Here is a 17,456-nt window from a genome sequence, read left to right as displayed (position 1 = left end):
TCTATAAACTTATATAAAGTTTTAGCAGATTTTGCTCCCTCTTTAACTGAAGCTACTCTAACTTTTCCAGTATTTTCATCCTTTAATAAAGGAAGATTAATCTCACCTTGACTATCAACTTCACCAACTACTAAAGCTAAATATTTCTTTTTTATTTTGTCTCTATTTTTAAATAACTCAGTTAATTCTTTTAATGCAGCATCAGTTTTACCATAAATTACTAATCCTGATGTGTTTCTATCAAGTCTATGTGCGGGAGAAGGAGTAAAAGTAGATTCAACAGGATCATATTCCCCTTTGAAATATAAATAATCTAAAACGGCATTAGATAAAGTAACTCTAGTTTCAGATTTATCTCCATATACGAGCAATCCTCTAGGCTTATTTACAATTAAAACATTCTTATCCTCATAAATAATTTCATAAGGAAGATCTTTTTTAGTAACTGGGCGAGGCTTTCTAAAGTCTTCTAGTTGAGCATCGCTAACATAGATCCTAACTACATCACCTTGTTTAACTACAGCATCTTTTTTAACCCAATGCCCATTTATCTTTATATCTTTTTTTCTAAAAGCTTTATAGATAAATCCTAATGGAGCTTCAGGAAGATATTTCCTTACAAACTTTTCAATTTTTTGTCCAGAAGATGAACTTGGAACCACTATTTCCTTCATGGAAATAAATATAATATTTTTTTCTCATTGCATGAAGAGGTGAGAAAAATTATAATCTTGCTTGCCGCTAGGCAATTTGGAGGAATACCCAAGTGGTTGAAGGGGCGGGCTTGGAAAGCTCGTAGTCTCTTAACCGGGAGCCAGGGTTCGAATCCCTGTTCCTCCGCCATTAACAAAATAACCACCCAATCGGGTGGTTTTATTTATAGCTCTTCGTCTTCTATTTTTTTATCTTTAAAGAAATATGTTTTATCTTTTTCGTTTACTTCCCTATAAACCTTACAAGGATTTCCAAAAGCAACAACATTTGAAGGAATATCTTTATTTACTAATGAACCTGCCCCAATAACTACGTTATCGCCGATGTTTACTCCTGGAAGAATAGTGCAATTAGCACCAATCCAGCAGTTTCTTCCTATTTTTACTGGAGCATTATATTGATACCCATCTTCCCTTAATTTAGGTTCAATAGGGTGTCCTGCAGTAGCAATAGTTACATTAGGACCAAACATAGTTTTATCGCCAACATAAATATAAGTATCATCAATAAAAGTACACCCAAAATTGCAATAAACTCCATTACCAAAATGAATATGCTTTCCTCCCCAAACTGTATGGAAAGGTGCAGTAATAAAACAATTTTCTCCACAAGAAGCAAAACACTCTTTTATTAATTGCTCTTTTTCTTTATTTGCATCAAAAGGAAGAGAATTAAACTTTTCAAATTTAGCAATGCATTTATGTTGTTCTGCCATTAACTCAGGTTTATTTGGATTATACAAATGGCATTCATGCATTTTTGTTTTTATATCCATCATTATTTCTCCTAGAAAAAAAGGCACCATAATAGATGCCTTAATGTTTAATTGTTATTTGAAGGAACTTCGTTAACTTCAACCACTTCATTATTTGGAGATTGATCTAAGCCTAAACGTTGAGCTCTTCTTAAAGCACGTTCGCTATCTCTATCACCAACAAATGAGAGGATATGTAACCAAAGCATTGATCCTAAGGTTACTTCAGAGATTAAGATAACTCCCCAGTATAAATAACCTAACTTAAAGTATTTAGTAAGCCAGGCTGCTTCAGAATTAGCAAACCAGTTATCACTGGCTAATACTGGACAATAAAGTTTCATTAATCCAAAGAAAACAAAAAGCAAACCAACTGCCATAACGCAGCCAAAATGAACCCATAAAACTACTTCTTGGATTTTATTTGATTTGCTATCTTTTTCGGCCATTTTAATTTCCTTTTATTTTAATTAGGCTTTTGTTTCAGTTTTAGAAGCAGCTTCTTTAGCTTGATCTTCTTTAACTTGAGCAAGTAAAGCATTGATTAAGGTTGGATAAGTTCCACGGAAAGCACCTTCAGTATCACGAACATACATTGCGATAGTTTCTTGGGTGTTCTTGATTTCATCATTGAAGTTTTTACCTGCAGGAAGAGCTCTTCTACCAGTCATTTCTTCAATTAATGAATTTAGTCTATCTTCCATAGTCTTATAAACTAAATCAGTGATTTTGCTAGTGGCTCTAACAAAGTTAATATGATTGATAACGGTTTGAATATCGTTTCCAATGAATTTAGAAGCTGGGGACTCTTCTCCTTTAGCTTCATTTCTTGCTTGGTTATATTCACCAAATAATCTAACTAAATCGTTAGTTAAAGTCATAAAGGCAACAGCACGATACATTGCTTCTTCAACTGCTTGTCCTTTTTCTACATCGCTAACATCGATTTTCTTTGATTTGGCATCATTAATGATTCCAGTGATCATAGCGTTAACGTTTTCATGAATTGGTAAAACGTGTTTATAAATTGCTAAATGTTGATTGTGGTCAACTCTAACTTCTCCATCAGCGGAAAGCTTTAAAACGGTTGAAGAATCTCCATAAATTTCATCATAGAAATCTTTAACTGCTTTAAGGAATTTTTGTCCGTTTTCTCCAGAATTATCAATAATTCCTTTTAAAGGAGTAGCTTGTTCAACTTCGACTAAAATTGTTCTTTTCTTGTCTTCGAATAATTTTTGATCGTATTTTTCTTTTGGAAGGCAATACTCCATGGTGTCTCTTACTGCAACTTCATAGTGTAGTAAGGTGGTGACAGCTTCGCTGACTTTGTTCATCTTTTTTCCTCTTTTCTTTTTAAGGATCTACTATCCTCAGACGGGTATAGTATCTTACCTAAATCTCCCACTTTATCGATAACGGCATTAGCGTGGGATTTAACTGATTCAGGAGCATGTGACATGCAATAGCTTTGCTTTTTAAAAGCATCAAACATCGGAACATCATTTCCTGAATCGCCGACAACCATGATATTATCCTTTGAAATATTGGCATATTCAAGATAAAACGCTATAGCGTTAGCTTTTGAACAACCTTTTGGAGTAATTTCAATAAACTCACCGCAATAGACAAATTCAAAATCGGGATATTTGAGATTAAATTCTTTAGTTAATTTCTCTGCTAAAGCCTTTTTGTTTTGCCTACTCCTACCATCATCATGAGTTTGTAGGACTTACCTTTTTCTAATTCTGAGTAAAAAACATGGTCACTTCTTACCCACCTTTCACGATATGCTCCTTGGAAGAACATATACATAAAATAGAAAAAGTTTGTGGTTTTACTGGTATTTGTCCTCGTCAAGATAATTGGGACATCATCAGAAGAAAGTAAGAACAAATATGGATCAAAATCTCTACGAAGTTCTTCAAGTAATGCTTTAATTTTTAAAGGTTCAAAATAAGTTGATTTTATTTTCTTTCCATTAGCGATAATAAAAGTTCCATCTCCGCCAATAAAATCGACTTCAAAGCCGAGTTTTCTTTCAACTTTGCCTTTCATGGCATCGCTACGTGAAGAAACCATAACTAAAGTTCCACCATCATTATGAAATTTAGTTAAAAATTTCCTGTTATATTTTGGGATTAATCTAATGCGCTTTTTAGGATAGAAAAGAGTCCCATCTAAATCCGTGAAGATTACTTTATCTTTCATAAACTAACCTCGCTTTGACTTCTAGAAATCTTTCTATTTTTCTTATATTCATACATTGCTTTATCAGCAAGTTTAGATGCATTTTTTAAGTTTCCTTTTCCAACAAATCTAGAATAACCAAAAGAAGCATATGGAACTAATGGATCAGACTCTCTACGTTTAGCAAGTAGAGTATCTAATTTTTCTTTCATTTCCTCTTCTTTTCCTACCAAAGAAGAAATAACAACAAATTCATCCCCACCATACCTATATACATAACCTTTTTTACCAAAAGATGTTCTTAAATCTGCTGCAAATTCTTTTAAAACTTTATCTCCAACATTATGTCCAGCGTTATCGTTAATATCCTTAAAGTAATCTAAATCAATAATAATGAATGAATATTCCTTATCTCTTTTTAATTTAGTATTTTCCAAACTTCTTAGGTTAAGTAATCCTGTTAAAGGATCGGTAGATAAAACAATATCTGCGCAATAAAACATAAACATTAAGCAAGAAATTAATCCACAGAACCAAATAACTCTATATTCTCTATTCATCCCAGAGAATAAAGTTCCAGCAAGAATAAAAATAGTAATAGCAATTGGGGAAATAAAATCTCTTCTTTGACTTCTAACTAAAATAGACCAAATTGAAAATAAATACATTGCAATACAAAGGCCTACTGTAACACAATAAATTGCATAATATCCCCATAACCTTGTATATTCACCTTCTGCAGATACATTAAAAACAAACCCTAATTCAGGATTAACCATATTCATAATTCCTGAAATTAAAACCAAATGTCCACTAATTACAGGAAGAATAAAAAATAGATACTGTCTTTTAAATAATCTTTTTCCAGTTACAGCTAACCCATTATATAAATAAGCAATTGGAGCAACAGAGAATTCAATAATAGTAAAAACTATTTGCCATTCTCTCCATTTAGCAGCATTACCATGAGCATCTTCAAAAACATATCTAACATATTCTGCATAAAAGCAGAGTAAGAATAATCCGCCTGAAATAATAAAGTATTTTTTTCTAGTCTTATCAAACACTTTATTGCTCAAACAAAGGCAAACTAAAACAACATAAAAAATCGCAGAAACGGTTAATAATCCAGTATATAATCTTAGAAAATCAGTCATTCCCTCTCCTAGGCGCACTGCATTATAAAACAAGAATTAAAAAACATATATAGATTTATTTAAATCTAACATATTTGCTTTATAAATTAGTTTCCCCTATACTACCCGGCGCTTTAAAGGAGAAAGAAAATGGAAGAAAGTATTGTTAAAAACCAAAAACTATCCGGACACTTTACCTTAAAACGAATTGGTTTATTTGTCTGGCCATCAGTAGTAATGATGATTTGGACTGGTTTATATAGCGTTATTGATGGCTATTTTGTTTCTAACTTTGTTGGAACTACTGCTTTTTCTGCGGTTAATCTAGCCTGGCCTGTAATTATGCTACTTAATGGATTTGGATCCATGTTTGGAAGTGGAGCTACTGCTTTAATTGGAAAATTATTTGGAGAAAAGAAAAATAAGGAAGCAAATAATGTTTTCTCTATGATAGTTTTCTCTTGTTTAATTGTTGGAATTATTCTTGGCGTTGCTTTTTATTTTTTAATGCCTTCTTTAATGAAGTTAATGGGAGCAAGTGATGAACTATTAGATTTAGCTGTTCTTTATGGAAGAGTATTAGTTGTAGTTTTACCTTTATCGATGATGAACTTTGCTTTCCAATCAATATTCGTTTGTGCTGGGAAAGCTCATATTGGATTTATTATTTCTTTAATTGCTGGTGCCACTAATATTTTAGGTGACGCTATTTTTACTGCTGTATTAAATATGGGTGTATTTGGTGCAGCTTTAGCAACTGCGTTATGTTCTGCAATTGCCGGAGTTGCTCCACTACTTTATTTTACATTTAAAAACTCATCCCCATTACGCTTAGGTAAATTCCATTTTGAATTTAAAACAGTATGGAAATGTTCTGTTAATGGGCTTAGTGAACTTTTATCTTCAGTTGCAATTAATATTGTTTCAATGATTTATAACATCCGTTTAATGGCTTTAATTGGGGAAAACGGAGTCGCTGCATATGGAGTTCTTTGCTACATTGGTTCTATTTTTAACTGTGCTATATTTGGCTTCTGTGTTGGTATTTCTCCTGTATTTTCATATAACTATGGTAAAGGCGATAAAGTTGAATTAGCTTCCTTACTTAAAAAATGTTTCTTTATCGTTTTAATTTCAAACTTAGTTTTATTTGGTGCTGCAGAAGGCTTAGCTTATCCATTATCAAAACTATATGTAGGTTATGATCAAGAATTATTTGATTTAACGCTACGTTGCATTAGATTAGCTTCCATTTCTTATATATTCATGGGATTTGGTATATTTGGATCTAGCTTCTTTACTGCTTTAAATAACGGAATAATTTCAGGATTAATTGCGTTTTTACGTTCTTTAGTTTTCCAAATTGCTGCAGTCGCTTTATTTTCCTATTTATGGGGAGTAGATGGAATTTGGCATTCTTTAACTGCTGCTGAAGCCGCTTCTGCAATCTTATCTATTGTCTGTGCCTTAGTTTTAGAAAAGCATTACGGGTATGGATTTTGGAAGAAAAGAAGTCCTGAATTAGTTGAACAAAATAACGAAAATAGTGAGTCTAATTAAGGCTCGCTTTTTTCTTTAGAAACGGTTCAACTCCGCCTTGGCTAGTCCTCTATATAGTTGAACCGTTAGAAATATTCATCGTTTTCTCTAGAAAAATAAAGTAAACTTACCATCGTGGTTTTGGGGTATATCTATTCTTTACTAACTTTAGTTCCAGTAGTTCTTCTTATTTTAGGAATGTCTTTAGAAGGAGGAAGCGCTACTTCTATTGGATATGCTTATTGGATTTCTTTAGGAGTATTAGGAATACTTGCTATATTTTTAAGCATTTATTCATTAACGCATATAAATAAGAAAACCAGTTTTACATATAAACATTTATTCATTAATAAATTAATAATGATTCCATTTTTTGTTACTAACTTTGTTGTCTCTTTTATAGTTGCTTTAGTAACCTTAAGTCCCTTCCTTTTATTTACTGGAATTTTATTAATCCCTTTAATGATAGGAATAACTTATTTATTAATGATCCCTTTATCTTTAGCGTCATTATCTATATCGCTTAAGTTAATTAGAAATGTTGGATATAAATTACCTGAATTAATAATTTATCAAGTTGTAGAATTCTTTTTCTGTGTAGATGTAGTTGGCGCACTACTTCTTAATATTAGATTCAAAGAAAACAATCTAATTAATTAATTTTAATGGAATTTCTTAGTTGATTTTCTTTAGATCTTCCAACGTAAATAATTGAAAGAATTTTTACTTTTGAATTTCTATCATCAACAAAAAAATAAACATAAAAATTTTTAACTTTAATTTTTCTTATTTGCTCTTTATGCCATGGTTCTTCATTGATTACTTTAATTCTTTTAGGCATGTTTTTAAGAGTTTCTAATTCTTTATCTAAAATAATTGATAGTTTTAATGCTGCAAAAGGTGCATCTAAAACTTTTGCAATATATAAAAGAATATTCTTTAAATCTTCTTGTGCTTCTGGAAGAAGGATTACATCGTATCTTTTATTTTCAATCATCTAAAATTTCTTTGCGTATTGAAGCAAAAAATTCTTCTTTAGAAATGCCTTTTTCTTCTTTAGCTTGGTAAAGAGCTCTAGACAATTTTGCATCGAACTCTTCTTTATCCATTTCATCTAACGATTTAATCTTGCTTGGAAGAGACGGACGAAAGGGAAGTCCATTACAGGCAATGATTTGACGATAAAAAATATTTATTCCCGATGAAGAAGAAATTCCTAGATTAGATAAGATTGCTTCAGCTTTTTCTTTTATTTCTGGTTCTACTCTCGCAACAACGTTTGCACTTTTATTTGCCATAATAACCTCTTTTCATAATAAGAATAGTTTTTTGTATAACATTATGCAATACAAATTGTTAATATTCCCTCCTTTTTCCTTTCTAACAAAGAAGAACCTACTCCAGCATAAAACCGTTTTCTTTTTATTTTTGCATTCTTAAGAAAAAATAAAAATTAATAGATGAGTTCAATTTTTATTATTCAAATAATCAAACAATTGATTTCAATTAAATTTAAAATAATTTTGTCTAATTTAGTTCCATATTCAAAAAATGAATAATTATTTAAACAAAATTTCTTTGATCTTCTTTTTAACAAATTCCAAATCACTATTTGTTAAAAGAGGAATAAATTGATTAATTTCTTCAATTGAATAATCCCACCACTTCCATTTAAGCATCAAAGTAATAAGTTCATCATCAAAACGTTTACGAATTACTTTCGCAGGATTTCCTACAACAATTGTATATGATTCAACATTGCTTCCAACAACACTATTAGCACCAATTATTGCGCCATCTCCAATATGAACTCCAGGAAGTATAGTTGCATTTTGTCCAATCCAAACATCATTTCCTATAACTGTATTTCCTTTAAAAGGCATATCTTCTGGCAAAGGAAGTTCCATGTCCCAACCCTCTAGGGTATAAAAAGGAAAAGTGGATACAGCGTTCATCTGATGGTTTACATCATTCATAACAAACTCCACACCCGCTGCGATCTGGCAGAATTTTCCGATTATCAATTTGTCCCCGCTCCAAGGATAGAAATTTGTGACATGACGTTCAAATTCAGAGTCTGCTATGTAGGTAAAATCACCAACTATGATATTAGCGTTATTTACCGTCGGTTTGACATATATTTCACCATCATATCCAGGGATTGGATGGATTTTTTTCGGATCTGGAATCTTTGCTTCTTTCATATTGATGCCCCTATTGCTATTTAATGATAAAAAAATTTAACCAATATATCTCCCTTCTGAGTAGTGAAATTTTTTTCGGAATACGAAATTATTTTCATTGACAGATTCATAAGCATCGCTTTTTGTGTCAATTGAAAGACTTATTGAGAATTTTTGCGTAAATCCGCATTTTTTCTCAATATAAAAGTGCTAAAACAAAAAAGCCGATGTTATCGGCATTTTTTTCAATGGTGGACCAAGGCTATTCCGCAGTTGAACCATAAAGTGCCGATTTATCGGGCTTTTTTGTTTTAGTCCTGCCCTTTATGTTTGCTTCCGCGCACCAACTTACGAGAATCTTTCTTTGTCAATTTACAATCAATTGAGCTCCCCAAACACAGCCCTCAAACTGTTTTGTCAGGGCAATTAGCGCCGGACCTTTTCCCAAAATGTTATTGTGATTTCAGAACCTGGATATTGAGCTTTTAATATAGCCACAGCGTCCTGATAGGATCTAGCGGCTATTATGGTTTCGGTTCTTCTGTAATTGACCATAAACTTAATTCTGAATTCCTCTAAGTAAAACATCGTTTGTCCTCCTAACACATAGATAAAATTTGGCTTCTGATTTTATTGATGTCTTCTTGCCTTACTATGAAGCTTATCTTTCGTAAAAAAGAAGTGAAAATACTATCTTTTGAAAGATGGTTAATTTCCTCCAGTAATTCGTCAGAAATGGCTTTCCCATCGCTTACAGCGTATATCGCTTCATAGGATTTATCGACGGATAAACCGATATATCTAAGATGGCTAAATAGCGTCATCCTGCTAGCGAAGGGAAGACCTTTAAGCAGTTCAGACAAAGTGAACTCGCTTTTGTTATTCCTTAGCAATAGAACCAAGGAGCAAAGGTCATTAAGCGCGAAGTATCCTCCCCTCCTTAAAAAGGGATAAATCCGCCTAACCAAATCGCTTTTCAGCTCAGGAATGTTGTCCAATAACTTTTCATCTTCTTTTTCTAAAGCAAAGAAGACTTTATAAGTAGGATTAGATTCATCTAGGACAGAAAAATCATAATTTGCGTAAATGTATCCGGTTCCTGGGCCAAGTTCTGATTGCCTTAAATGATTTGATAAAGTAACCCCACTGCTTTTATTCAATCCAAAATAGTTCCCGGACCAAACAATATCCAAGCCTTTGGCTTTGGCTTTCTTGTAACTGAGTTTGGGCATATACACCAAAGCGTGCGTTCCCTTTAAGTATTGAGTTAAGGACTTTTGCGATCCGGATGGATTGCCTAGCTTAATAACACATGACTGCCTAAGGTTTTTGCCGATTTCGAATTCTTCAAAATTCGATTTTTCCAAAGTCGGGACTTCGAAATCAAGCCCATCTACAATCAAAACGAATTCTTCATAGAAACGGGCAAACAAAGATTCAAGTAAATCAGTTGGATTTATCTTTGTTTCCTTAAATTTAGGCACCCCTAAGAAATGCCCATTTATTTGCGTGTATTCATTAAAGAATTTGCTTATGTTCTCTTGGTTGATTTCTTGATCTGAATTGGATGCGAAATAACTATAAATGAATTTGGAACATAGGCTTCTTGTCCCTTCATTTGAAGTTATTTCATATAGGTACAATACGGCCTTGATGTCGTTTTCCTTTATCTCTTCATCTTTGCTTGGATAAAAGATCGGGAATTGGCTAAAGGAATAATTCACTAAGCGATCCAGCAAGATGGATTCCTTTTTCAAATACAAGGGAAACTCTCTCCCGTCATCCCTTAATAAATGGCAAAAGCTGAATAAACCGCCTTTTCGTGAAACTAAATAGTTGAATAGACGTTGGACCCAGTAAGAATAAGCGTATTCATTATTTCCCATCCCTCCTGGATAGGTTTTGTTCAGCCAAACCAGATCAACTTTATTAAAATTGTAAGGAACGAATTTGCTTTTATTGAATCTGCTTCCTAAAGCTTTTGATATTCTCTCTTCCTCTTTGATGTCGAAAAGGAAAACTTTATCTTCCAATTCAGTTAATGATGAGAAGTCTTTGCCGGCAAGGTAATTATCTAGCTTTGGAAGATCAACGACTCCTTCCCCATAAGAATCAAAGGCCAAGGGATTAAAGGCATTGAAGCCCAGCATATTCATTATCAGAAAGCGAGAAGCAAAGGGACTTGAATATAAGGTGAGTTTCTCTTTTTCCTTTATTTTGGCGATTTCGACAAAATCCAAAAACGCATCCAAAGAATCGCTCTTATCTATCCAGGAAAGTTCTAATTCAACCCGATCCTTTTCTTCGTCTATTAGATTTCTTTTGCAGATTGAATAAACCTCTTTGCGAAGCTTGGCTACTTTATTCTCGTTACTAATTTCATCCTCAATAAAAGGCATAATCGTTTTTATTCTTTCGATTATGTCTTCCCCTACCTCTTCCAAATCATAGTAAGGCGTCTCGCTAAACGAAGATCTATAATCAATGAAATTTACGAATTTATTCCAATCAAAGCCAACAATAACTATTAATTCATATTTCCTAGGCTTATAGAAATCCTCTGCTTCATAATCCGGCAAAGAATAATTGCCAGGATAATTCAAATCAGCATCGCATATTTCAGAAAACATTAGTTTATCTCCCGAAAAACCAAAGCAGCCTACCTTGGGCAAAGGATCTATACCATCCTCCATCCTTTTAATTTGCAAAACATCTTTTGATAAGGGGAAGCCTATATCGAGTACTTTTTGAACTTCGGCAATCGTTAAATCTTTTGCATCAAATTTTGCTAACCTAGCGGCTAGGTTCAAGCATTTATCTTTATCCATACATTTCCTCCATCTACAAAGGATAGAAAAATAAAAAAATAGATAAGCTTGCTTTATTGCGATCACCGCTTATCTATTTATAGGTTGACTTAAAGTTTAAATTGTAAAAGTTAGTTATAAATCATAGAAATCCTTCACTTCAGGAGTTAAAAGTTTTCTATTATTTTCGTTTTCTTTAAAGATTTCTTGATAGGTTAATATTTTATCAAGTAATTTTGGCCAATGAGCGTCCGGGGCATCTACGTATGAATCCCGAACGTTGTCACTATTGCAAAAAGTAACAAGATTTTTATAAGACTCTCGATAATTCTTTAAATCTTTGGGTTCGTCAAAATCAAACAAAATTGTCCCTACCCTGCAATTTTTGCCTTTATTCTTTTTCATGAAATCCAAAACGCCCAATTCGTGAGCTATCAATTGTTTAATTCCGCCAACATAAAATTTATCTTTGCTCTTACATTTAACAGAAAATGTCCATTCATCCTCGTCGTTACGTTCCGGCTCCCCAATATCTAAATTGAGGAAACCTTCCATCTTTTTAAAAACAGGATAGTAAAAATCACTTGGATTAGAAGAGTAATTGCCAATAAATTCAGAAAATTTACATTCTAAGAATAATACGTTTTCTCCTTTTTCATCTTCCAAAACCACATCTACAGATGACTTATGATTTTCATCACCAAGAATTGTATTTTCGTGTTCAAAGTCAACCTTTGTATATGTAACTTTATTGATTTCAATAGGGCTATTTGTTGAGACATTGCAAAAACATAGGAAGGCTAATAAAGAGGAAGATTTTAAAGTAAGTATCTTGCTCTTTTCATTTCCTTTGCCTCCGATAGCTTTATTGAACTTTTCGATTAAAGATCCATCTAAGCCAAAAAGTGTTCTTATTATTTCAAAAGAGTTCAAAGTGTCGCTAGAAAAACAAAAAGAATTTTTACTAGGAACCCCTCTCCAAATAGCGTTTGCTATATAGACGTCTTTTTTGCCTTTTAATAATTTGGTTATAGCTTCAGATCTTCCCAAGAAAAAAATGTTGTAAACATATTGATTAGAATTTTTGAATATGTCTTCCAATTTTGCCTTAGAAGTTACCCTTAATACTTCATTTTCACTCATAAATATTATTCTCCTTGAATCTTATTAATCTTTTTTTGAAATTTGTTTTTAATGCGTCCACTAATGGGTTATTGAAGAACAGTTCATCATCAATTGGATAATGCTTCCTTTCCTTCCATTCGTAATAACCTTTTCTAGTCTCTTCTCCTCTAAAGATCTTCGCATACTCTTGCAACACGACCGGCAACACTATAGGAAAACCCTCGTCCATAGGGAATAAGTAGACCCTTTTGTAGAAATTTCTTTTGATTATATAGTTCTTCTTCTTATCCAAAAAGTAAATCCCCTTTACCTTAAATTCATAATCCAAAATCTTTACGGTTCTTCCCCTGCTGGCTTCATCGTAATCGTAAATCGCCTCTTCGCCATCGACTGTGTCTATATAGCAAAGCGGTTTTAAGTTGGGAGCAGAAGCTGGCCCTAATCTTAAGTAAATGGAATACATTGCATCTTTTCCGGTCCCATTCCAACTAAAGGGGGCATAGATTCCTCTAGCTATTCTTTTAATGAAAGGATCAGCTGAATTGCACGCTTTAAATAGTGCGGTTTTGAATCTGTCTTTATGCTCAGTGAAGTATCTAGCCACAAACAATGTTTTCAAATAGATATCACCATGCGACCAATAAGGCATATAGATAGATTTGTCGCCCAATTTATAAATATCGTCCACTCTGAAAGGACGTTTAAAACAAGTAACTAGAACAGCCAGTTTCAATTCATCATCTAACTGAAAAATAACGTCTTCCATGTTCAATTAATACGGATAGGTAAATAAATTATAAAACGATATACAAAAAATAACGATGTTTATTTGGTTCTTCTCAAATTGACACCCTTATATGTTTTGTGAAAAATAGTTTTTTGTTTTTACTATATAACGTAGTGCAAAATAAAGAAAAAGTCCGATACCACCGGACTTTTTTAGGAAACTGGTGGGCCAAGACTATTCCGCAGTTGAACCAAAAAATCCCGATTTATCGGGCTTTTTTACTTTGATAATGCCTCATCGCAACTTAATCCTAGGAATTGTTCACTGGATTATATTTGTCAATGAACTATGTTTTTTGAACTTCTGTGGCCTATGAAGACACGTACAATTCCGACGAAGATGCTTCCGCAAAAAATGATACAAGAACGCTGCTCAGCGGTAAATAAAGTCTACCTTTACTTTGCCGGTGTATTAGGATCTTTCATTTTGTCGGATAATTCGTATTTGGGTTTAAAGCATCTATGGAGATAGCTTTCAACTAAAGTAATAGCAAAACGGTCGGCTTTCGCGTCCGCGTAATTTGAATATTGAAAAACAATAGAAATTCTTCCTGTGTTTTTATGAATCCAGCTTTCAGTAGTGCCCGTTTCAGCAATTTCATCGCCAATTAGTGATTGCGCTAATGAACTGTCTATCGCTTTATTTTGGTTGTAATGCTGATAAAGAAATCGAGATCTGTTATTGAAACCTGCTTTTCCTATTTTCAAACAATTCCCTTCAAGGGTCTTAGGAATGCCGTTTTTTATTTCAAAGAAAATATAAACACATTTTCTTAGTTTATTAGGAGCTATGGATTTAAGCCATGGGTCTTTATCAACGTCAGAAGTCTCGTGGATATAAATATCGCAATTTATCTCCTTCTTTGAAATTGACCTTAGAGCATCGTTGAGTTTATCAAGAACTCGTTTAGTTTCCTTGCCTAACACGATATATTTCTTGACACTATTTTTTATATTAATTGACATGTCTTTTTTATCTCCTTTCTTTTATTAACAGCCAACTATTCCATGTAACTTTCTAAATCATTATCCAAGCAATATACCCCAAGTCTTTGATAAGGGAATGCTCCTACGTCTAATTGGATTTTGACATATTGATTATTAATCTTGGTTTTGATGAATTTATCACTGCCTAAATATTGTGTCGGTGTATGCCCAAATAGGATCACCTTATTGCTATTAGGAATAACATCTGCTTCTTTAAAGTTTCTGTCGTTTAGTAAAAAGTTTTCGTCTTGGGAATCTAACGGTAATGGCGTGTTATTTTCATCTAGTTCTAATCCTGCATGAACTAGAATAAAGTCATCTTCTTCTATGTAATAAGGAAGAGAAGCTAGATATTCAATATCTTCTACTTCAATCTTATCTTCCTCGTTTATATCTAGATAAGATTGAAGTTCATCCATTACGCTTTGTTTATACAAGAATGCATTATGTTCTTCTAGAAGTTGGTAGTATTTACCTACTAGATATGCATCATGATTCCCTAATATAGCTTTTACATTAGGATGGGTTCTGCAGTATCTAATTACTTTAACTGATTGAGATCCTTTATCGATTAGATCTCCTCCAACATATAGGGTGTCAGAGGAAGTGAAGTTAGCTTTATCTAATAACTTTATAAATAAATCGTAATGTCCATGGATATCTGAAATGAAATAACGCATATTAAGTACTATTTATTTATTTCATTCAAAAAAATTCTCATTAAATATTCCTTTTCGCTCATAGCATAAATTTTTAAAGCTTCCAAAAATTCACATTGTTGACTATCGCTCTCATGAATTTTTTCCTTTATGCCATCGGCAAACTTTACATAAAAGATTTGTTTATAAGGATCTTCAAGCAAATCAAATGAACCTTTTATTGCGGTTTGGCTATCATTAAATCCCTCAATGTTACAAGACGGAGCCAAGACACGGTACTCTTTTGTCCATCCATCTGAAGAAGGGTATTTTTTTTCAACATAATCATAATATTTATGAAGTTGATCTTTTATTTCGTTGCCTTTCACATCCTTTTCTTTTCCGCTTTCAGCCGTTATTCCTGCTTTAATTTTGTTTTCGACAACAAGAATTTGTTTTTCTATCGAATTTTTAAAAAATAAATCGATTCTTTCCTCTTCTTCTCTAATTATTTTAAAGTTCTTAGCATTCTCCGCAAAATTTTCTAAATTACAAATATCTTTATTTCTCAAAAATTCTTCTAAAATTTCATTGTTTTTTCCAAGAATATAACAAATAAAATTTGAAGCCATATTTTCATCGCGCCCTTTTTTCAACGCTTCAACAAGGCAAGGGAAAGAAGACCTAGTGCCGTTCACTTGAGGGAAATCATCTAATTCTGCATTCTCAAAATCTGTGTCTTTTAAATTTGTAAAAACTTCGTCTGTATTAGTCTTATATACGCGCAAGTTTTGTGAGGGCTTGAAATAAATATATTTCGTTTCTTTTGGCTTTTTAAAATTTGTGCCTTCAAAAGAGATTAATATTTGTTCTTCATTTTCTTTAGAATTATTCAAGCCGGGATTATTTTCAAAAATCTTATCAATTTGTTTTCCTCCATAACAAATATCTGACAATTTAATTTCTTCTTCGCCGACCTTGTCGTCGTCTTTTAAGAAATGGTATTTACCACCGCATCTTATAATTCTTTTATCTTTTTCTATAGAACACTTAAATAAAACTTCATAGCAAGATCCATCTTCATTTGATTTTCCACTTATGTTGCGAACGAAATATGCTGTTTTAAGATTTGGATATTTTTTCCACTCAATATTTCCTCTAGAAACAGCATAAATAAAGTGCTTTCCATCTTTATCAGTCCTAAACAAATTTATTATTTCGTGTCCAATATTACCTTCATCAATGTATTTCCCTTTATACATAACCAAGATAATATTTTCCACCTTTTCGGCGTCTTTTTTTGTCATTTATACCTATCTCCCATTCTTTTTATTTGCTTCAAAAACAAGAGCACTTAATACATCCCCATATGCCACTCTTCTTCTATAGAAATCAGTAGTCTCGTTTCTAGATTTAAAGTAATAACCAACAATACGGTTATAGAAATCGTAACCTACCTTATCTCCATTAGACTTAGTATCTATATAACCAATTATTCTAAAGTCTTTCCCTTTAATTGCTTCTTTCATAGTTAGTCTCCTTAATCAAGATCTTCAATTAGTTCAGGGTATTTCTTTGCGTATTCTTTTCTTAATGATTCTCTATATTCCTTATTTGGAATAACTTGAGATTCATAGTTAGTGAAGCAAACATAATCACTTAATATGACGTCTTTATGAGATAAATAGAATTTACATAGATACTCTGTGTCATAGCTAATCTCATATATGGATGCTTTACCGTTCTCTATTACTTCTTTATTAAGGATTTCTAAACCATATACATTGGTCATTTCTTGAATAGCAGCTTTGCTATTTTTGTAAATGATCTTGGTTTTATGCCTGGAATAGTTTTCCTTAAAGTCCCCTTCCTCAATAATAGGATGAGTGTTCAAATATTCTTCATAATCTAAAGGAGGAATGCCTTTTTTATCTTTAAAAGGTTTAGAGGCGATTAAATTAAGTTTTCTAATTGAATCTAAACGGATTACTCCTCTTATATAGGTGCCATAGCCTAACTTATCTCTGCCTTTAGAGTAAAACTCCTTTAGTTTTTCATAATCAAAATAGAGTAAATATTCATACCCGTTAGAGATAAGTATCTTTTCCGGATAACAAATAATGTTAGTTTCATCATCTTTTACTATTTCGACCGCAAGATTATCTTTTATTAAGCTTTCCAAGGTTTTTATATTTTCCAAATAGTAATAATCTCTAGTAGAAGATTTAGATGCGCTAGCAAATGCTTTTTTGTTAAAGTCAGATCCATCTAATCCTTCAAAAAACAAGATATTTGAATAAATATCGTTGGTAGTACTGCTATCTAATAACTTAGATTGATACAGGGAAAGTAAGATCCTTAGATCATATTTAGAATCAAACGGCCTTGTGGATAAGTAATATCCTTTTCTAGGGATCTGCCCAATATCAAAAGGCCAATCATTCTCAGAAAAGAATTCATTAAGGTTTTCTATGGTGATACTTAATGCTTTTCTAGCAATATAAACACCTTTTTCTTTAGCAAGTTTAATAATGTCTTCCTGTTTTAAGGGAGAAACTTCGCTAGATTGCTTGAGCAAAATATCAAATATAACCCAA

General features: G+C 32.5%; 2 protein-coding genes across 2 annotated transcripts; both read right to left on the bottom strand.

Annotated features, from left to right (window-relative positions):
• Positions 1-877: 877 nt before the first annotated feature.
• Positions 878-1,492, bottom strand: LOC142360363 (galactoside O-acetyltransferase-like). The gene has a single exon (XM_075412534.1). The coding sequence runs from the start codon at positions 1,490-1,492 to the stop codon at positions 878-880; it is 615 nt and encodes a 204-aa protein (XP_075268649.1).
• Positions 1,493-7,892: 6,400 nt separating this feature from the next.
• On the bottom strand, positions 7,893-8,537 carry LOC142360362 (putative macrolide acetyltransferase). The gene has a single exon (XM_075412533.1). The coding sequence runs from the start codon at positions 8,535-8,537 to the stop codon at positions 7,893-7,895; it is 645 nt and encodes a 214-aa protein (XP_075268648.1).
• Between the last annotated feature and the right edge of the window lie 8,919 nt (positions 8,538-17,456).

This window comes from Opisthocomus hoazin, unplaced genomic scaffold (genome assembly GCF_030867145.1).
Source record: "Opisthocomus hoazin isolate bOpiHoa1 unplaced genomic scaffold, bOpiHoa1.hap1 HAP1_SCAFFOLD_297, whole genome shotgun sequence".
NCBI classification, from domain to species: Eukaryota; Metazoa; Chordata; class Aves; order Opisthocomiformes; family Opisthocomidae; genus Opisthocomus; species Opisthocomus hoazin.
The sequence above is the reverse complement of the archived record's forward strand: the minus strand, read 5'-3'. Positions and strand labels throughout refer to the sequence as shown.